This window comes from Sceloporus undulatus, chromosome 2 (assembly GCF_019175285.1).
Source record: "Sceloporus undulatus isolate JIND9_A2432 ecotype Alabama chromosome 2, SceUnd_v1.1, whole genome shotgun sequence".
Classification (NCBI taxonomy): domain Eukaryota; kingdom Metazoa; phylum Chordata; class Lepidosauria; order Squamata; family Phrynosomatidae; genus Sceloporus; species Sceloporus undulatus.
The window spans coordinates 295,794,598-295,816,969 of record NC_056523.1 but is presented as its reverse complement, the minus strand read 5'-3'; the positions used below and the strand labels follow the sequence as shown (position 1 = coordinate 295,816,969).

Here is a 22,372-nt window from a genome sequence, read left to right as displayed (position 1 = left end):
CAATTACCTGCCCTCAGTTTTATGATCTAAAAAGAGAGGACACAAAAGGAAACGGGAATGTATCGGAGTATGTGTGTGTATATATATATATATATGTGTGTGTGTGTGTGTGTGTGTGTGTATATATACACAGACACACACACACATATATATTAATTCCCTTCTCCTATTTGTCCTTTCTTTCTAGATTGCTTAAATCTAATCCTAAGATTTCTTTTTAGTTGCTTAAAACCATATATATACTGTGTATATATATATATATATATATATATATATATAATTCTTAAGCTTTATTTATAAAGCACTGTAAATTTACAGTGCTGTACATACAATCCATTTAAACAGATAAAAATAAACGTGCCTATGGCATGCATTCTATGAAAATAATTATTTTTATTATTATTTATTTAATTTCTATTCCATCTTTCTCCCTGAAGGGACCCACTCCAACTTAAAAAATGTGCTGTGGAGCTGGATTTCTCAGTGTGGGGTCCATGTTATTATATATATATATATACACACACACACACACACACAAATATATATACATACACACACACAAATATATATACATACACACACACATATACATACATACACACACACACAAATATATATACATACACACACACACATATACATACACACACACACACACACATCCTGTATATACTTGACTATAAGTTGACCTCATATTTAAGCTGAGGGCAGGTTTTGGGGCCCAAATTATGGGTTTTGGTATGACCCATGGATATGTCGATGGTAAAACCTAGGGGCATGGTAAAACAGGGATGCCTGCCTTGGGTCGGTAATGGGCTGGATGAGGGGAAACAAACTCAAGCTGAATCCAGAGAAAACGGAGGTACTCGTGATGGGTTCCCCAAGTCTGGGGAAGGAGCTCTGTCAACCAGTCCTGGACGGGGTCACACTTCCCCTAAAGGATGAAGTTCACAGTTTGGGAGTACTCCTGGATTCATCATTACAGCTGTCATCTCAAATAGAAGCAATGGCCAGGAGTGCCTGGTATCAACTTTGGACCGAAAGGACCTTGAAGTAGTGGTACATGCACTGGTAATCGCTTGTCTAGATTTCTGTAATGCGCTCTACATGGGGCTACCTATGTACCAAGTTCGGAAGCTTCAATTGGTTCAAAACACAGCAGCCAGATTGGTCACCAGAACACTGAGGTCTGACCATATAACACCTGTGTTAAAATCTCTTCACTGGCTGCTGAATAGCTTCCAAGTGCAGTACAAAGTGTTGGTTATTACCTTTAAAGCCCTTCATGGCTTGGGCCTGAGTTACTTGAAGGAACACTTCTCCCTACACAATCCGCCCCACACACTCAGAACATCTGGGAAGAATTTATTAGAATACCATAAGCCCAGGTTAATGTCAACTTCCCATAGATCATTTAAGGCTGCAGCCCACAAACTATGGAACAGCCTACCAGAAGAGATCTATCTCAAATGCCTTTAAGAAGGCGCTTAAGACGGATCTCTTCCGGTGGGTTCATCCATCCAACCTCTTCTAGAAGAGCTTTAACATAAAATGAAGAGCTTTAACATAAAATGCTTCACTTCTGGTTATGATGTATGTTTTCTAAATGTTTTAGATGTTCTAGATGTTTTAGCTATTTTATTGAATTAATGTCAGTGTTTTATTGGTTGCATTTTATATGTGTACTGTGTTAATTTGCTGATGTAATCCTGCCTTGGTCCTCAGGGAAAGGCGGGAAAATACAAATAGAAATTATGATTATTATTAAAGGATCTAAAGTGGATAAAGCAAAGCAAACAATTCCAAAGAACATACACAATTCCAACAGCAATAGCTATTTGTGCTCATGCTAAAGACTGGTTGGAAGAGAGACTAGAAGGGGGTCAGTGTTTCCAGGGCAGATTACACACTTGCCTTTGACCACACACACACACACACACACACACGAGTTAAAATACTGCACTTTTCTTGGCCCATGGATAAACTGACCCAGGCTCTTCTAGATTTCTAGACTTATACATGAGTACAGTGGAGCCTTGTTATCCGCTGGGGTTTGGCTCCAAGATCCCCCGTGGATAATGAAATCCATGGATGCTCAAGTCCCATTAAATATAATGACAAAATGCAAAATGGTGTTCCTTTTACAAAATGGAAAATCAAGGTTTGATATTTGAAATTTATACGTTTTTTGAACAGTTTCAAACTGTAGATGCTTGAATCCTGTATAAAAAAATCTGTCTATATATATATATGTGTATATATATATATATATATATAATTATCTCTCTTCCTCTCTCTCTCTCTCTATAATACATTTAATATGTACACTATGTGTGTATGTATATATATATTCTACATACGTATATTATACTGACTAGATAGTTAGATATATATATATATATATATATGGAGAACATGGACCCCAGACTGGGAAATCCAGCTCCGCGGCTCCCTGCTGGGCACTACTCCATCAGAAAGGCTTCACGAAGACTCTGACAAGTCAGCTCGGTTCCATTGAGCTCTCTCTCTCTCTCTCTCTCTCAGTGGGAGTGAGGGGCTGTTGCCCTGCCCTGGGTCTCCCTTGGGTCCGGGTCCTTGGGGCCCTCCCTGGGGCCCCTCCTGCGCCTGCCTTCCCGGCTGCCTGCGTCCCGGTGCCGCCTCCTGCTGCTGCTCCTGCGGCGGAGGGAGGGAGGGAGGCAGAGGAACCGAGGATTCTTCCGGCGGCGACGGAGGCGCCCAGGCGAGGGATGCTGCTGGCAGCCAGGAGCAGGCGAGCGCCCCCCGGGAGAGGCTCCGGCTGAGGAGGAGGAGGCTCCGGCTGCTGCTGCCGCTCCTGGCCCAGCCCCCGCCAGGGAAAGAGCAAGGCAAGGCAGCCCCAGCCCGGCCAGGGATGCGCCCCGGCTGCCTCTGCCTCTGCCGCCCGACGCCCCGCAAGAGAAGAAGAGGAGGAGGAGGAGGAGGAGAAGGGCCCCTTCGGCCCTGAGGAGAAGCAGCAGGAAAGGAAGAAGGAGACAGGAGGAAAGGAGGAGGAGGAGGAGGAAGGGATAGAGGAAGAAGGGAAGGGGAGGAAAGGAGGAAGGAAACGGAGGAGGGGGAGGAAGGGGTAAGCGGAGAAGGAAAAGGGAGGAGAGAAGAAGAGGAGTCAGGGAGAGGGAGAAGGGGCCAAGAGCGAAAGAAGGAGGGAGAGAGGAAGGAAGGAAGGGAGCGAGGCCAGGCGGACTCCCCCGGGCGCTTCTCCTCCTCTTGGCCTGGGCCCGGGGCCTCCTCGCTCCTCCTGGGGCTGCTGCTGCTGCCCGTGGCCTGCCGCCTTTGCCGGCCTGGATGCGTCTGGATGAGTGCTGCGGCGGCGGCTGGGCGGAAGAAGCGGCCCAGGTCCTCCGTGGCGGCGTCGGGAAGCAGCAAGGGCCCCGAGCGAGAGAGAAGGGCCAGCGGAGGAGGAGGAGGGGCGGAAGCCGGGCCCAAGAGCCAGCGCCTGGCCCTCGACGACTGCAAGATGGTGGGTACCCTCCTCCTCGCAGACAGCCAGGGCAGGTGGCCACGCTGCGGCAGAAGAACCCGCGTTGCACCCGCTTCAATTCTTGGTCGGACTCTCTGCTATGGAATTTTGGGAGTTGGAGTTTGTTGTGGGGTCCGGAGCGGAGCGGATTCTCCCAGAATTCCATAGCAGAGAGTCAAAGAGTGAAAGCGGGTGACTATGTTTCTAGAGGGAGAAAGAGACATAAGAGCCCCTGCTGCTCCCATTCTGCCCCTCGGCGCCCACCCTCTTTCTTTCTTTCCTTCCTTCCTTCCTTCCTTCCCTGGCCTTGGCCATTCCCGTCACGTGCAGCTGCACTATTTTTAAAACTGCAGTCCGCCTTGGAGTTGAGACCTTGCCTCCTTCTATCTACTCCCCCCCCCCAATAATCTTAGCCCCTTCAAAGACCAGAGAGGGAGAGAGAGGAAGGGAGAAGGGACGGGGTCTTTCCACCCCCCTCGTTTTGTGCCCCAAAGCCACATTTGGGAAGAAGAAAGAGGGGGAGGTGAGGAGCAGGCTGGGGAGAGGAGGACCTGGATAGATAAGATCCTGGGATGAAGACCAGGGTGGTGAGTTGGGAACCAAGATATTGAGATGTGGACCAGGATAGTTGAGGTGAGGACTTGGATGATGAGTTATGGATTAGGATGCAGAGTTAGGGACCAGGATGATGGCTTGGGGACCAAGATGGTGAGATGAGGACCAGGATAGTGAGTGGAGGTCTTGGATGTTGAGTTGTGGATCAGGATGGTAAGTTAGGGACCAGGATGGCAAGTTGGAGACCAGGATGGTGGGTTGAGGACCAGGATGATGAGCTGGGGACCAGGAGGGTACGTTAGGGACCAGGATGGTGTGTTGAGATCCAAGATGTTGAGTTGGGGACCAAGATGGTGAGTTGATGGTGAAAGGAGGACTAGGACAGTGAGTGGAGGATCAGAATGTGAGCTGAGCACCAGAATCGTGAGTTGAAAACCAGGCTGGTGAGTTGATGGTGAGCTGAGGACCAGGATAGTTGAGGTGGGGACTAGGATGGTGGGTTGTGGGTCAGGATGGTGAAGTGAGGACCAGGATGGCAGCCAGTAGCTGAGAAATAGACCCATGGAAGTACAGGACACATTACTATGGTTCTTCTAATATGGGGAATATAATGGCAAGCCCCTGTTGTGGACCACAAACCTAGGCTGCCAAAATCCAGATCAAGCATCCAGTGTAGGTACAAATTTAATTCCAGTTGTAAAATCAGTAACAAGTCAGCCTGGGCATGGGTCTTTGCTATGGTGCGCATAAGATTGTTTATGCCTCCACATCAGGGCTAACTAATTGGACAGGCAGAGAAAGCGGCATCTGTAGGCTTGATTTTGCTCTATTCTGTGCATCAGCAAACCAGCTCCCTTTATTTCCATATCCAAGATAAGTAAGACATCAGTCTGGCATAAGTATGCTCTCCCTGAACCAAATTGTAATACACTCAGAGGCTTCTGAAAACTCCCAACCAACTGGGTTTGCCACTGCTGTCCCCCAAATTGTACTGTCAAATTCCCCCCTGGAGGGGTGATGTTAAAGCTGTTTTTCAAAAAGAAAACATTTTGTACATCATCAGCCCCAAATTTCAGTTTTGTGTAGCATTAAGGGGGTGAAATTTAAAATACACTGTAGTGAATTCTCTGGGTGACGGGGCAGGGATGGTCTGCCTTTGATTTTCCTCCTTTGGAGGCCTCTGGTTTTTCAAAAATGTAGTGTTTCTAGTGGGGATAACAATACAGTATATAACACCAGTCGTTTCTGAAAAGCCGACTTGGGTTCAGCTGGAAAAGAAATGCTTCCTAAATTTTTACAGGAAACATTAAGGCTGCAGTCCTCTGCAGCACCCACTTTTGAGTAAACACCTAGGATTTCACAACTACAGTCTGCATTTTAATTTCTCTTGGGTCCTGAATGGGTTACAGGCAACTGTCACTGAGCTGAAGTTAGAGAAAAATTGCATGTTCAGATAGGAGCCAGAGGAATTTTGCAGTTGTTGTTTTGCCCTTGATAAATATTAAAAAAACAACAACAACAAAATAAGAAGGAAGCCATTTTACTTTGGAAAAATAGCTTGTACCCACTAATAAGCCTCCTTTTCTTTAATACAGACTGTTTGGGCCACTAAATATTTCAAGTAGCATCCTATCAGTCTTTTATTTAAAATACTCTGTGCCAAAACTGGAAAGTCCCAGTGGTTTTATTGGTGATGCATAGTTCAGGAACACTGGGCCTGAACTGAATGTTGTTCAGCAACAAAATATATTGGGGGGGGGGCTAATTTAAGCTAATTTTTATATCTGAGATATGTTATAATTGGCACAATGTCCATGATCTAGTGCCATGGCGGAACTGTTGCACTTAAACCAAAGAACTCTTATAGCAACCTTATGCTTGTTTACTAAGACGTAAATACTTCAGTGACTTTATTCCCAAGGAAAACATGCACCCGAGTTTTAGCCTTATGCAGATATGCCTTTTCTTAGTTGTGAGGGGGAAAACTGAACTAATCCTTGAAAGATCTCAGGATATGGATTTAACGTTTAAGAGGTTTGAAAAGCATTTGGCTTGAGGTTTTTGTTTTAAATTACTAGCCCCTTTCTTTCAGTTTCAGCATTTTAAAAAATCCTTGGGTTTAAAATAACATCTTTCTGCAGAAGGCCTTGAGAGCTGGAAATGTAATGTTTACTTTTTAAAAAATGGAGCCTAGGATTCACAGGGCTTTCTCAAGACTCTCCCAGCTTCCCAGAAGAGCTTTTGATGATTGTGTTGCTTTCTTTTGGCAGTCAGTCAAATGCATATTTTCTTCTTTTTCTTCTTCTTTTTTTTAAGGCCAAAGGATTTTTCAATCCGAAAGGAAGGAGATGGAAGATTAATTTTCACTCCACAACACTTTCACACAACAATCCCTTGAGACTTTGACATACTGGGTAGATAAACCCATTTTGCAGTAAATCCTTGTAATTTCTTTGTGGAACAGCCACAGTTACTACCAGATCTAGTAGATAATATATGTTGATATTTTAATTAAGTGCCAATAACGGAAATGATTTATACAGTAGGAACAGGAGTGTTAATATTTGGGATTATGGGCCATCATACGGTCGACATGCATCTTGAGATTTGCTTTCTGAAGAATTTAGGATCCCTATACGCTTGGAAGAGATGTTGTTAGTCTCTTCTTTTGTAATAGTTTGAAAATTGGATTTAAATCCAGAGAAAATCTGGTGAGATCTATATTGTCCCTTCTTCCCCAAAGAGACCTTTTCAAACTGGTAATGCTTTTTCTTCCTCAGTGTGTTCCTTGGACACATTTATTTTATTCACACAAAAGGTTCAGCGATAGCAGTTGAGCTGAACAAAACAATAATCATCTTGATAAGCGCTGGGCTTGTAATGATTTTTCAAGAAGTGCAAAAACGGGTATTCTAGTTTGATGCTGGCGCGAAGTGTTTCATTGGTGGGTGGTAGCTTGCTTGCCTGTTTTATTTTACATGCTCCAGAGTGTTTGTATGAATGCTTAATGGTGAGGACCGTTTCTAGTATATGTGTCTTAGTAGCCAGCAAGTCTAGAATGTCGAATCCAGTGAGAACTGTAATGGAGCTAGAAGGAAAATAATGCCAACGTACATTAACAGTGTCTATTGCAGAAAGGTGAATGGCACATTCCACTCCCTGGAAGGCTGGCAAGACACAAATCAGTGAGAGAGAAAAGGAGAGAACTATTTCTGGAAATGTTACCTTCTTTCATGATAAAATAATCCTTTGATTCCAGAAGCAGAAAAGCTGGCTTTTAAGCCTGCTTCAATTTTTAAAAACAGAGCCAATGGTTTGAAGCTTATAGAATAGTCCACCTTCTCCAGAAATACCTTCTCTTCCTATATTAAGGGCAAGACCAACATCTTGGATCATATATATTATCACTGAGGCTGATCTTTGTCCTATCTGGAGTTCAAGGTTATAGGTGTTTGGTGTGATAGAGAAGAACTTTAAAAAGAAAAAAGAAATATAGCATTATCTTACAGTGTAGTGAAGTTTTTTCTGTTAGTAAGTCATTTTTTATTTTTATTTTTCAGCTTGTCCAGGATTTCAACACCCAGGTGGCTCTGTACCGGGAGTTGGTCATTTCCATTGGGGACGTCTCAGTCAGTTGTCCATCTTTACGTGCTGAAATGCACAGAACGCGAACCAAAGGATGTGAGATTGCCTATCAGGCACACCAAAAGCTGACAGCAATCTCTGGGTAGGAGCCTCCTTCTGTTCTTTTTCCCATTTCCATTCTCTATGGTATACACATTTCTGGATTGCTTTGTAATACAAGCTCTGGAACTCAAAAGAAACTGCATTAGGTTATAACATTTTTATGTAATATGTTTGTTACTGTTTGATTCCTCTTTTAAGTTGTTCTGTGCTTAACTTTGGTACATGAGAAGAAATGTCTTAGAATAATCTTGTGTGGCCTTTAACTTCTACCCTGAGGCAGCTACAAATGGGTGGGTTTAACAGTAATGAAGGAGCATACCAGTTCTTAGGTTTCAAAAGTGTATTTAATACCACTCTCCTATTCTTCCTCTACTGCTGTGAGTAAGAGAGGACAATAAGTGCATGGTTGCACTGGAGTCCTTAAACAACTTAACACTTGATCTTTTGCATTCAAACTGGTTTAAAATGGATATATGTTGATATAGAAGAGCTAGGACTGCTAATTCTCAACTAGCCTGAGGTAGTTACTTTGTGAATTGGTGAAGGGTGAGATTAGATTTTAAGGTTAATAGGAAGCTGCAGAGCATGGGTGGGCAAAGTATGACCTCAGGGCACATGAGCTCCCCTCCCCCAGTTGTTTTGGGGGGACTGGCTTTAACGGATGATCCTTTCTCTTGTCAAAAAAAGGAAGAAGTACCTCTTCTGGTACCACCAGGAGTAATAATCCACCTTTTATATAGATGTCCGTTGCTTTTTTCTTGCCCATAACACTGTTTAATTTTTTAAATATGATTTTCAAAACCAGAAGTGGGTTTTGGACACATCCAGTTTGGAGTTCCCTCTGTGCTGTGTGTGTGTGTGTGCATGGCCCCAATGGGTTTCAGGCATGAAATTATATACTAAATTTGCCCACCCAGAGGGACATTATTTTACTGACCTCTGCATGATTCTTCATATACCTTGGCTGTTAACTAAACTGTGGCAACCCAAATAATATAATTTGCTTCAAAACTGCTGTATTTTTATGTTTCTTTTTTAAAAAAACAATTACAGCTGAGACAGCGAATCACATCCAGCAAATACAAGACCTATCTGAAAAGGCAATTTCCCTCTTGCAGGTACAGTTAGCACTTGTAAAATCTTCACCGTTGTTTAGCATACTGACCAGTTATCTCTGTGGTGCAGACAGAATTTTATCACATCTAATTTACTTGGGCTGTTCATTTTTAAGTATCAAAATACACAGGTACTAATTGCACCTGCAAAAAGGAGGCTTAAAACCCATCTTTTTGAACGTTTATCCCAGGTAAGTAGTGAATACTCAAAACTGGTATGCTAGAACCCTAATGTTCAATAGTGTCTTCCTGGCAAGCATACTGAAACACGCTCCCTATTTCTGCAGGTACTAATAACTAAATTAACTAAATTGTTAAACATTTAACTAAACTAAATTTAACTAAATTGTTAAACATTTGCATCTTAGCTTGGTGGGCAGGAGTGTGGGCATACCCCATCTGCTCACACTGAAGTACGGAGAAAACAGAACAACTGTTGTGATATACGGTGGAGTGATCATGCAAGGACACTCTTTCTCTTTCTCTTTTCAGAGGTAAAAGGACACTGTGTTCTTAGACGGAAAATGCTTGCATGACCATTATGCCTTCATTCTGTTTTTAAAAGCTGCAGGGAATGTATGAGGGTTGCCATCATCCACATTTCATATGAATTTGTTCTTAGTATTAGCTGTGGCATGGGGAAAAAAGATGAAGTAAGATACAGACTGTTGTAAACTCACTGTGGAGTTCATAACAACACAGTTTTGTATTCATTTTCTTTCAGTTTGTATGTCTTCTCAGATAGTAATGTGGGAATATTTCTTTCTACACTAAGCAGTGTTTGGATTACTTTTTTGACCTGGTGCATATTGTATTTTGAATTTCTCAAGGACCAATGGGTAAAACAATAGACAGTGGGCCATGGGCAAACAGCCCTATAGGAACTACAGATTAGAATTTGAGAAGAGGCTGGAACAAATTAGTTAGAGGCAAAAGGCTGCTGCTGCTGTTATTGTTATTGTGTGGCATCAAGTCATTTCTGACATGGCAACCCTTAGATGACCCTATCATGGCATTTTCTGGGGCTGAGAATGCGTAACTCACCCAAGATCACCCAGTGGGGCTCCTTGGCTGAATGGGGAATCAAACCCTGGTTTCCAGAGTTGTAGTCCAATACTCAGACCATTATACCACACTGGTTTGCATTGGTTTATATCAGAATTTGAACAGGAAAATAACTATGTAGCTTCATATGCCTTTCCTTGCAAAACAGGGTGTGGATTGTGTGGTCCACTGAATATTTCCATCTACCTAGCCAAAGGAGCCATGGTTTGGGATGTTGGCAGTTACAGCCTAACACTATCTGGTTCCACATCCCTTGCCTAGGTATATTAGCCTTTCTGAAAATTGTACAATGTTTTCCTGTCTTTGAATTAGTCCTTTTACATTTTACCTGTTTCTCTCAACTCTAAAAAAAAGAAAGAAAGAAAAGAAAAGAAAAGAAAAGGAAGATTTCCTCCCCCCCCCCCAAATGCCCAATATTTTCTAGCCTGTCTTTTTGGAAACAAAAACTGATGATTACTTTGTTGTTTGAGCAGTGTCTAGACTGTCTGGAAGACATGCTCTTTGTCTTAGAAACCATGTCCCAGGAGCCAGCAATTTTCATATGCTCAGAAGCAATGTTTGTCCTTAACATTGTTTGTCAAAATCATGTTCTGGATCTCTACCATTCAAAATTGGTTCACATGATAAATTTGGCCACACAACAGCCAGTGAAAACTGCACAGAAATAAATGACAAAACATCTTCACAAGAATCCAAATAGAGACATATAATAGCAAAGTACTGAAAGCCTTCTTCCTATGCAAATCTGTCAGTTTTTAATTCTCTCACATTTAACTGTTCTTTGAAATCTCAGCATTCATAAAGAATGAAATGAAATCACTGCATTCATAAAGAATTTCATAAATTTGGGGAAGCTCTTTTTTGAAACCAAACAAAATTCTCATGTATCCTTATTTTACTTTTTCTTGCACTATGGTTATGTAATAGAAATGGAGCTTAATAGTCTAGGATTATATCAGCATAGCTAGCCTGCTTTAGGGAAAGCCACCTCCCGAACAACTCATTATGAGACTTCTTCATATACGTGACCCTTGTTTGCTTTTTGTTTTCCCAGTGATCCCTGATCAGATTGTGTGAAGTAGATTTGACATGCAATAAGGTTTTTGTTGTTATGCGCCTTCAAGTTATTTACTTATGGCATCCCTAAAGTGAGTGTACCATGGGGTTTTCTGGGGCTGAGAGTATGTGACTCACCCAAGGTCAGAATGAGTATCCATGGCCAAGTAACAAATTAAACCCTAGTCTCCAGATTTGTAGTCCTGTAATCAAAACCACTAACCACACTACCTTGTAGATACTTGTGGAGATTGCTACAAATGAACCAGCCATGATTAATATCTTGCTAGACTTTTGCTCTTCCTCCTTTCCCCAATTTTTGTACCACTGTTTCCAGTAGAACAAAGCAATATTTCCAATCCTTGCTGTAGCAATTAGCCAAGTAATTTTAAGTGACCTTAATGTGCCACATGCTTTCAAACCCATTATATTGCCTTGCCCGTGTGACATTTTCATAGTTTTAGCACTAAGGACGGAATAGCACACATTGTTATCATCAAACAAACACTGTTATCATCACAAACTGGCAACAGTTCCATTTGCTTCAGTGAGTGCTTACTGAAGGCATTTACAATGAGTTCAGTAAGCAGTAATAAGATGGTGTAAATAATTTTCTTCAGAACTGTGGAACTGGAAAAAAATAGTGGCATTTTGTAGTAAATGAAAAGGAAAATCAGAATCCAAGGTGTATGATTGAGAGAGAGAAAAAAATAGAGATTGCTTGTAAATATATGTGTAAACCCTGCCCATAAAAAGGAAAAGATAATCCCTTGACACGAATGTCTAGTCGTAACCGACTGTAGGGGGTAGTTTCTAAGAATAAGAGCCAGCATTATTTGAGGACTGCTCTGGTGGTCATGTGGCCAGTATGACTCCACTGAATGCTGTTACCTTCCCACTGAGACGTGGTACCTGTCTATCTACTTGCATTTGCATGCTTTTGAACTGCTAGGATGGCAGAAGCTGGGACTAGTGACAGGAGCTCACCCCATCATGCAGCATTTGGGCCTCGAACTGCCAACCTGCTCATCTTGCAGTCAACAGAGTCAGCATCTTAACCACTTGAGCCACTGCATCCCCTGTAAAACCCTGCCCATAGTACAGATTACATTAACAGTCATTCTTAGAGATATGGAAAGTATCATTAATTATGTTTTTTTACTTCATCATACCCCCTTTTTCCTTCCACTTCCTTAATCACAATCTCCCATTTATTTCTCCATGATTCTTTATTGCTTTCCCCAGTCTATTTAAGTCTTCTTTACCTAAGGAATTCAAATAATATATATTCTTTTATATATTTAAACAAATAAGATTTATTCCAATTAGATTTATTTTTCCACCCAAAAGCAAGCACTGCATTGGGCAGCTTTTAAAATTTGTTTTGTAACATATTTTTCATTACTATCCAATCCTAATTCCCCTAAATTAAGAGTTAAACAATTTTCTTTGCTTAATTGTAACTCTATCATTATTATATTTATCAGTTCCTTAACTTCTGTCCATAGTTCTTGAACAAATGGGCATTCCCACCCCATATGTATATAAATCCCCATAGTTCCACATCCATGCCAACATTTTGATTGGAATTTATCATTTATAAATGCTAATTGATGTGGCGTCCTGTACCATTTTCCAATCATTTTCATTTATTGTTCTTTTACATTTGTATTTTTAATTTTAACAATTTTTTGTAACCAAATCTTAATTTTGTCTCTAGCAATCAATAAGTCTTTCCTCCAGTTCATTGTCAATCCCTCTACCATTCTAAATTGGGTTGTTAACATAATCTTATAAATTTTCCCTATTACACTTTTCCACCTTCTAATTTTTAAAATTATTTCTTCTAGCAATTCATTGTGCTCTAAAATATTCCATTTTATTTCACCTAATCATTTAATTATCAATTTTATTTGAATCCAATACTGATTTCCAATTAATATAATTAATTCTTCTTCCTTTATTCATGTCCCTGTTGAATCATATAAATCTCCAATTATTTTAAATCCTTTAGTCTTTAACTTTTTAAAATATCTTCCCAAAATCTTCATTATTACTCTTATTTAAATATTCTATTGGTAACCATTTCCAGTTTTTTATACCCCTTTATGCCAATATTTTATAATTTACCATCATAGGACCAATTTTTTTCTCCCCTCCTCCCCTTTCTTTCCCTATATTTTTTCCTTGTTGAGTGGTCTAGAGTCTCTTCTTGGGGACCAGGACATAACACCTCTGCTGGACAGCTCCTTGCCGTTGCATTGGTGGCAGAAAAGGACAGTTTCTTTGTCGTCCACACTGCTGCAGAGTAGGCTATCAGATAGGCTCTGGCCCACGTTTGGCTAGACTCACTCCAAGTCTTCCTTCAACATTGCTCTAGTCTCCATCTCACTTGTTTCATCACTGCCAGTTACTGGGAGGTTTTCTAATTCCACTCTGCTAGAGAGGACACACAGATTGTGTTCACTACCCTGACTATTTTCCCATTTCATTTATCGATTCCCTTTCAGTGAGGACTTTGACAGAATTGCCCACCAAACTCTCAGAAAAATCCCCAAGAACCATCAGGGAATCATCTGGATCCATCAGTCTTCTGGGCAATACTGTAGGGTGTGTAGGAAGCAATGAAATTGTTGCAAATGATGTTGTTATTTAATTATGTAGTGAAAATTTCTGTTCCTGTATCATTGCCTTTATAAGGTTGCTCTGTGTGACACCTAGAATTACAACACTGGACTATTTGGGTAAAAATGCCGAGGACAAATTCTCTTCTGCCTGTGCCTGTGTTCTGAACTGGGATTTCTGTGAGCCTTTCCATACACTGATTGAAGCATTTTTATTATAAAGAGAATTACTATTTAAAATTATTAAGAGAGCCAGTGTGATGGAATGGCTTGAGTGTTGACCTAGGACTCCCTACTGAGCCAGGTCACACTGTCTCAGCCTTAGAGGAAGACAGTGGCAAATGTGCTCTGAATAAACATTGTGAAGAAAACTTTGGATAGAGTCACAATTAAGTCAGAGTATGTTATGTCAAAGCACCTAATAATAATTCACATTTTCCTAAATTAACATAGCCACACTAAGTATAGCCACTATGATTAAAAAAACCCAAAACCTATATATATGAGAGAGATATGTAATCATGTGATTTCAGTGAGATGGGAAAAATAGCTTTCTAGTTCTTTTATGTATAAACAGATAAAACACTAGACTCTTGCAATCATTAAATAGCATAGCAGTCAATATCATCTTGTGTCCCATGTATGTGAATGCCAGTGATAATGATGGTTTTGATTATGACTGAACACAAAATGCACATTTTCCCCCCAATGGATGTGGCCATGCCTCCTGGTGGTCTCAGATTCTTAGCCTGTGGTTCTACTGTGTTTCCTTGCTTTGTTTCCAGGGTTGGCTTGCAAATATTGTTGGCTAGAGGCTTTGTGTTTGGAATATCTCAAGGTTTATAAAAATTTTCATGGTGAGAAGAAAGTGAGTGCAAAGAAGCTTTCCTTCCTCTTTCAGAGTACTACAGCTTGGGATCACCCAAACAAACTGAGAACAGATAGGCAACACAGAGATGATATTTCTTTTCACACTGGATTAGTAAAGCACGATTAGAATTCTAGTTTGCTTTGGACAAGCCAGAATGCTGGTTCACACTGTGGTCCAGCTGCAAGGAGAAGCCAATAAACAAATAATGATATTTCAATCTATGGTTTTTTTTTTTGTTTTGTTTTTTTAGCAGTGTAACATGATTTCTCAACCCAGCACAAACCAAAATTCTGGTTTTTCTGGTATTTTTAACTACCCCAAGTGATGACAGCCAATGGCTTTAAAACAGAAGAGGGCAACTGCCAAGGGTTGAAGGGGTGCATTTCTCCCTGACAGAGGGCTAAACCCAGCACATCATGTTGCATTATGCCTCCCACACACAGTGCCTTCCCACCCTTGGAATGTATTTCTTCACTTTTTAAAAAAGTATTGTTTTAAAAATATTCCCTTCTCCTGGAGTGTGTAGAGAGCAATTCTGCAGTTGCTGTTTCCTTCCTTATTAAAACAGTCCAGGTGGAGATCAAAACCATAAAAATGCTTCCCAAAGTTGTTTTTAAAAATTACACTTCAAATTAAAGGGTGGGGATTAAAAATGGTATTTTCTGCATTCCCCCCCCCCCGCTTTAAAAGCTGCTTAGTCAAGTCCATGACAAATAAATGCCAATGATACTGAGCATAGTGGTCCCATGTTCCAGTTCTATGTACAGAGTATTTGTTTGTTTGTTTTTCCATTTAAAAACATTTCTCTCCACATTTGAGTCCAAAGGTTTCCTTGAGCAGCTTACACATATCAGAATAAAGTGATCACTGTTTATACGCTTACAATCTAAAAGAGCCAGTCCTCCATGTAACCCCCCATAGTTGCCCCCCACACCCATTCTCCCCCATTGTTACCAGCTTGGCACCACTACTGCCTTCTTTGCCACTGTTTTTGCTGGGAGCCCCATCAATTTTTGTTGCCTTTACTGCAGCTATATCTCCTACCTGAGTCATTTCACCCAGAGCTGCCTTGGCACTCTAAGACTTGTGCCCTCCAAAAGCAGATCCCAAATCATTGTATGCTGGAGAACAATCATTTGGAGAAGGCAGTTGTAATGGAAGGGGTCTGTTGTGCGGTTGGGTTCATATTTCTTTTTTGTTCAATCCATGGAGTGTTGGTATCTTGTTTAAAGATAGACCCCAAACTCTTGATTTCCCTTATTGGGTTTGACAAAGTCATCTTCACTTCTTCATCTGTCTTTATATCTCGTGCAGGTGTGAACATACATTCATTTTAGTCATGATTCATTCATTTTTTAAAAGTGATGCATTCATTTTATGATGACCACGATGATTCATTCGTTACTAGTAAAGAAAGAAACTCCACAGTCACGAATCAGTTCCAAATATCTTATATTCATTTGTTGCTCGTTTGGGTTTATTTGTTTTCTCCTAGCAACCAGAATGTGTCAGATGAAGATTACATGGAGAGGGAGAAAAATCAGGGAAAGTGAGGTTGACACTATAAACTGCCCAAGTGTCAGCTCAAACACATGCTAACAAAACAGGCCCAGAGGAACTACAATGCAACAAAAAGTACTGAATCCAGCTCGGAGGTTATGACACAAAATCATCAAACTGTCAAGTGTCAAACTGAGCATCATATCACTCAGTTCTAGCCAGTCCCTGTGGCCTGATAGGATACATTTCAAGCAATGTCAGTGACTTCCGTTGCTTCAGTGGATGGCCTTTACCACTGAGTACTTGTGCCAGCAACTGAAGGAAAATCTTGAGGTGTGGGAGTCACATGTACATTGCTAAAAGTCCAGTATATCTAACCCAGCACATTGGCTTGGTTCCCCATTAGCTAGCAATTTACCTGTCATGTTTTCATACTGACTCCATGCCCCCAGGCTGGAATTCACCCTTTACAGTAGTTTCAGTCTACTACAGGAAAAGTCTAGAAATCTCTCCTGTTTATCCATTTATCTTCAGCTTTCTGCGCTATTGAAACTGTGCAGTGCTATGTCTTTCTTTACATATGCGTTGGACATTCAATGTCCCAAGTACCAAAACTGCCACCAGAGCTTGTACCCTAGTCCACATGGCAATACCTGATTAGAGGAGCCACCTTTTCCCTTTCCCCTAATCCTTCAGTGTTTGAAAATGAGCTTTATTGCCTCTAAAAATTGGTCATCTACTGAATATCATGGATGATCCTTGATTTTTTGCAAGTAAGGCTGGGCTGCTGCTTTGGGGATTTGCATAGTTGAGGTAACCGAGGATAAAACTATTTTATTTCCAAATGTATTTATTTTCCCTTTCATCAGTTACCTCTACCCCTAATCTTCATAAAGCATCTGAATTTGGAACCTTAGATTTATCTGCATACTTGACAACTAAAGGATTTTCCCTCTGGCATTCTGGACTGCACTGCCACATCGTACCCTTAAACCAAATGGGATGTTAGAAAAAAGCAGGCTGAAATCATTCATCAGTGATGGTGACATTAGCTGTTAGCTGTTGAGAACTAGCCTGAGACTCTTGACATTCCCTTGAATTTCATTAAAGAATAAGAATGATACTGATATTCGGTGGGAGAAGTGGGGTGTTTCTAGCTGGATGTGATCTCAGGATGTGACCATCTTGATTGCCACCATACTGCAAATGGAGCAGCAGATGATGGAAGATGGGAAAGCAGTATAATCCAAGAACACGGCTAGGATTTTGGATGACCTTGACAGTATGTTCAATGGCCTCATTGGCCAGCTGGCTACCCTGGGAGCTGATAAGCAATCCCAGCAGACCTCAGGATGTCCTATAGCTGCAAGGGCACATTGATCTTCTTGAATCTCTTTTTTCACTTCTGAAATTTGCACAAAGAAGATCAATTCACCTTGATGTTAAAGGTAATGTTGTTAAAAGATACTGAGATACTTAAATAAGGCTTTCACTGGCACTGATTTCTCGGCAATAAAAACACACACATATCTTTTGTTTTGCTCATTTCTGCAAAAACACTTAATTTCAAGGGGACACAAGATGCCTGCAGTATTACCCTTTGAACAAAAGCCGGCATACCTGTCTGTCAGCAGGAGCCACTGAGACTGTTGACTGCAGGTTTTCGTCAAATCCTCTCTTAGTGGAAATACATTAAATGGCTTTAAGGCAATCTATTAAGGCACAGAGGATTGGATATGAAATCTGACTTAACTGATTTAGTAAGAAGTACTTACTTCTACACTTCTAGAATGGCTATTATAATAATTGGATGAATTCAGTAATATGTTTTCACTATTTTCACTATAGATTGGCTTGTTTGTTTGCTTTTCTTGCTCTGTTATTTTGCTAAAAGTCATGTTACTATTTTACAGAACGTTAAGATTTATTTTAGACAATCCTAGTCCAGTGATAAAACATAAGCTGTTAGTGCAGAAGATTCCAGGCCCAGTCCTGATATTTCAAGCTGAAAAATCATGAAGGCAGTTTTGATCACCTTTCCATGAGACCTTGAAGATCCACACTAATAAGAACAGGCAATATTGCCCTGGATAGCAAAATATTCTGACTAGAAATGGTGTGTTTCCTGTGACATATTAAAAGCTTGGTCATGAAGAATGGTAGACTGACTTTGTGTGCATCTACACCAGGGGTAGGCAACCTTTTTGAGCCGGGGGCCGGGTTGCTGTCCCTCAGACAACTGGGGGGCCGAAGCCAAAAAATAAATAATTAAATAATTTTTTAAAAATTAAATATATAAATAAACCAGGACAAATGTAGGACAAAATTTTCAAATGGAAGACACTTTTTTTAAAAAAAATGGAGGACACGTGAAAAAAATTGCCGATTTTTAAAAAAATGTTAATATAAATTTATGTTTCTGAGGCTTCTATAGACAATTGCCCCCCAAAGGCCCCGGTGGCAATCGGTGGCAGGACCAGGCTGGGGCCGGTCCCAAGGCCTTGCCGGGCCGCATCCGGCCCGCGGGCCGCAGGTTGCCTACCCCTGATCTACACTGTAGTTTGGCATCTACACTGTAGTTTGGCCCACTAACTGCCATGGCTCCATCCTAAAGAATCCTGGGTTTTGTAGTTTTGAGAAGCACCAGCACTCTTTGGCAGAGAAGGCTAAAGACCTTGTAAAACTGTGGATCCCTCAATTCTATAGGATGGAGCTAGGGTTGCCATAGCACGGCCCCCCCCCGTGACCAGCACGGTTTTGGGGGGCCCCTCCCGGTCACGGTCCGGTTTGGGCCCCACCCGTGCCTGGTCCCCTGTTTGGGGGCCCGCTCCGGCCATTGCCGCTGCCACTAATGCGGCTGCTGCGGCGCCAACCCACCTCCTCCTCCAGCTCGCCTTCCTCGCCTCCAAGGCGAGGGCTTGAACACTGCCCAGCCCAGGCCTCAGTAGGGGCCAGTGGCAGGCGCGCGCGTGCTCACGCGGAGGGAAGTGGGGCAGGGAAAGCGAGGCCCCATTCCCTTCCCTGGCTTCCTCCCCTGGCGACGGAGAAAGCCAGGCAGAGGTTTGGGGCTTCGCTTCAGCGAGGCCCCACTCCCTTCCCTGGCTTCTTCCGTCGCCGGCTGAGAAAGCCAGGCAGGGGAAAGAGCCTTTCCTCTTTCTCCTACTCCTTCTGCCTCCTCTCCTCCTCCTTTTCTTCCTCCCCTTCTTCCTCTTCTTCTTCCTCCTCCTCTTCCTTTCTTCTTCATCTTTTTCCTCCTCTTCTTCTTCCTCCTTTCCTCCTCCTTTTCTTCCTCCCCTTCTTCCTCTTCCTTCTTCCTCCTTTTCCTCCCCTTCTTCATCTTCTTCTTCCTCCTCCTCTTCTTCTCCATCTCTTCTAAACCTCCTCCTCCTCCTCTTCCCTTCTTCTTCCTCTTCTTCTTCCTCCTCCTCTTCTTCTTCTCCTCTTCCTCCTCCTCTTCCTCCCCTTCTTCTTCATCTTTTTCCTCCTCTTCTTCTTCCTCCTCTGCTCCTTCCTCCCCTTCTTCCTCCTTTTCCTCCCCTTCTTCTTCATCTTCCTCCTCCTCCTCTTCTTCTCCTCCTCCTCTTCTTCCCCTCTTCCTCCCCTTCTTCTTCCTCTCTACTTCCTCCTCTTCTTCTTCCTCCTCCTTCTTCTCCTCTTCCTCCTCCTCTGCCTTTTCCACTCTTCCTCCTCTTCAATGCCCAAATGTGCTGTTTGGAATGGGGGAGGCAGGTTGGCCAGAAAGGGAAGTCCATTTCTACCATCTGTCTAGGAACAATGTCAAAATGTCCTCCATCTTGATCATGCCTAAGAAACATGCATTTATATTAACACTTTTAAAAAAGCACCATTTTTGCGTGTCCTCCATTTTTACAAATATGTCCTACATTTGTCCCAGTTTCGAGGTCCAGAATTATGGCAACCCTAGATGGAGATATAGCACTTAAAGTGATGTCAAACTGCATTATTTCTACAGTGTAGATGCACCTGTATTAGACAAATCAGCTCTATTGAGCCAAATGCTGCAGAGCAACTGTATGTAATTACTTGGGAAGAATGCAAATGAGAAGGAAGGGCAACACAGTTAGCTTGTTTCTCACTCTAATGGTCTTTTGACCCTCTGAGTGTTGTTTATAATGACACAATCCTACTGGAAATCCTACTGGAAATTATGATGACACAATCCTACTGGTGACTGGTTCTAAATCAGCAAAGGAGAACGTGAATGGTGAGATTCACTTCCCTGCTTGTTTCAAGCTGGAGGCTGATCACATCTTGATCATATCATTTTGATCTTCATATAATACTCTGTGTACCTTGTGAATCTGCATGACTGTTCAAGATAAGATTCTGCCAGCTTTTTTTGCATGCCATAAGGGGTGTGTTATTGATTTGGTGTATGTTGTCTTGGCATTCTTTTTATAGTATGTAATTTCTACAGTGAGCCAGCATAGCAAGGTTCAATTCCTCACTGAGTCCACCTTGGGCAAGTCACAATCTCTCAGCCTCAGAGAAAGGCAATGGAAAAACTGCTCTAAACAAATCTTACTAAGAAAACCCCATGATAGGGTTGGCTTAGGGTCGCCATAAGTCAGAAATTACAACAAATTTCTACAATGCTTCATATGAAATGGTTATTTTAAAATGGCCATTGGTAGTCTGCAGCTTGTAGAAATCATGCAGGCTCTTTGTAACTAAAAGTTTAAGCAGTAGGTGGTACATTTCACACCAAACTACCTGTAGATAAATCATCATTCAGATCTATTTCTGTGAGCTGGTTCCAGAACTGGACCAGATTCTTAACTTGCACTATCAAACACACTTGAAAGATGAAATGTGAATGAGTTTCTCTTGGCCAGTCTTAAGTTGCAGGAATAAAAGAAAAACAACCCAAAAATAGCTATCTGTGGTTTCAGACACTTTTAATGGTCTGTCTCCAAGTCTGGAATCTGGGGAAGCAATTAATGAAGTAGAAAACAAGGTCACTCACCTATAACTGGTGTTCTCAGAATATCTGTTCTCTGTGGATATACTTTCACCTCTCACTTCATCCATTCCTTCTCTTTGGGGACCTGCCTGGAGGTTGTAATGTGAGGGTGAAAAGTTCTAATGCCTCTTTTTTAAAAATAGATTCCTTCCTGAACAAGTTGTAGCTTGTCTAATTCTGGCTGCTTCTCACAGACATTTTTGCTTTATCTAAAGGTGTGTGGAACAAAGTAAAAATTAAAAAAATCTTGAAGTAATAGTAGCAATAGCACTTACATTTCTATAACACTTTATACTGCTAAGCACTCTCTAAGCAATTTACAATGACCCTGAACAGCCGGTGAAAGGTGAAAAAAGTCACTTCTCCAACATTTGGCATCCATCTGTTTGCCCTACGATTTCTTCTTAATCCAGGAAAGTGGCGAGTTACTGAGTGGAAAGGCATACCTACATTAGATTTTCTCTTTGGTTAGTCTTGACACCAACTTGGTATGCAAAGATAATATATTGCTTTGGTTAAACAAAGGAATGGTTAGTTGATAGGACCTTGGGAATGCCACGATTTGTAGAAGTACTTTAAAAAAAAAGTTATTCTATAAGGCCAATCTGCCTCTGAAATGAAGTGGCAGCCTAATGAGTATTTGACATGCTCAGGAAATACAAAATGTCCTGTGTCACCTGAAGTGTGTTCAGTCTACATGATTACAGGAGTTGGTTACAATTTTAACAGCCCATCCTTCACCCTATGGCAACCTGGCATTTATAGGTTTGCAAAATCTTTCTCTAACGTACAACTCTAGTATTGTAGTTCAAGGGAATACACTAGAGAGAAGTCTAAATATTTCATTAAATGACAGACACCAGGATAATGTTGGTTGTACTGTGGCAACTGTCTGCATGGTCCCGTCTGCATGGCCCAAATAAAAGGTCATTCCCATCCCCTGTTCCCATTTCCAAAGTGAATAGTCCTTACAATGCAGGGCACAATCCCTGGTTCTAGTGCAGAATATCTGGATGATGTCTGGAAAGATTAGTATCGAACCCACTGTGTACGCCCCTTAAAACACTTAAGTCTCACCTTTTCTCTGGATTGTCCCAGAAGATCCAGAGCCCTCTGTTACAATGCCAGGCGGCTATGCCCAGTGCTGCTGCCCCACATCACTCATTCTAAGGTCAGAACAAGATAAGCTCTTCTGGCAAGCCTATGCCCCTGACCTGCTATAACAATTATAAGAAGACATTTCATTCTGAGCATGTATTAGAAGTAAGATGTTGATATGAAATTTTATAGGACTGTTTTATTGTTGTGTTTTTATGGTTTCTATGTTATATAATTGAATTTTAACTGAACTGTAATTATAAACTTATTGTACTCCCACCTCGATCCGCAGGGAGAGGTGGAAAATATATAAATAAAAAC

At 41.6% G+C, this 22,372-nt stretch overlaps 1 protein-coding gene across 4 annotated transcripts in view; it reads left to right on the top strand.

The window, feature by feature from the left end:
- Positions 1-3,103: 3,103 nt before the first annotated feature.
- The window catches only part of LOC121924305 (regulator of G protein signaling 7 binding protein), a 73,244-nt gene continuing 53,975 nt past the window's right edge, over positions 3,104-22,372 (top strand). Inside the window, exons 1-3 of one of the 4 annotated variants that reach the window (XM_042455647.1) lie at positions 4,012-4,494; positions 6,368-6,465; positions 7,612-7,778. In XM_042455647.1, the coding sequence (XP_042311581.1) occupies positions 7,708-7,778 (71 nt within the window). In that variant the 5' untranslated portion in view covers positions 4,012-4,494; positions 6,368-6,465; positions 7,612-7,707. Of the gene's footprint in view, positions 3,497-4,011; positions 4,495-6,367; positions 6,466-7,611; positions 7,779-8,791; positions 8,857-22,372 lie in introns of those variants that run through there. The other 3 variants (XM_042455646.1, XM_042455648.1, XM_042455649.1) reach the window with 3 other exon arrangements.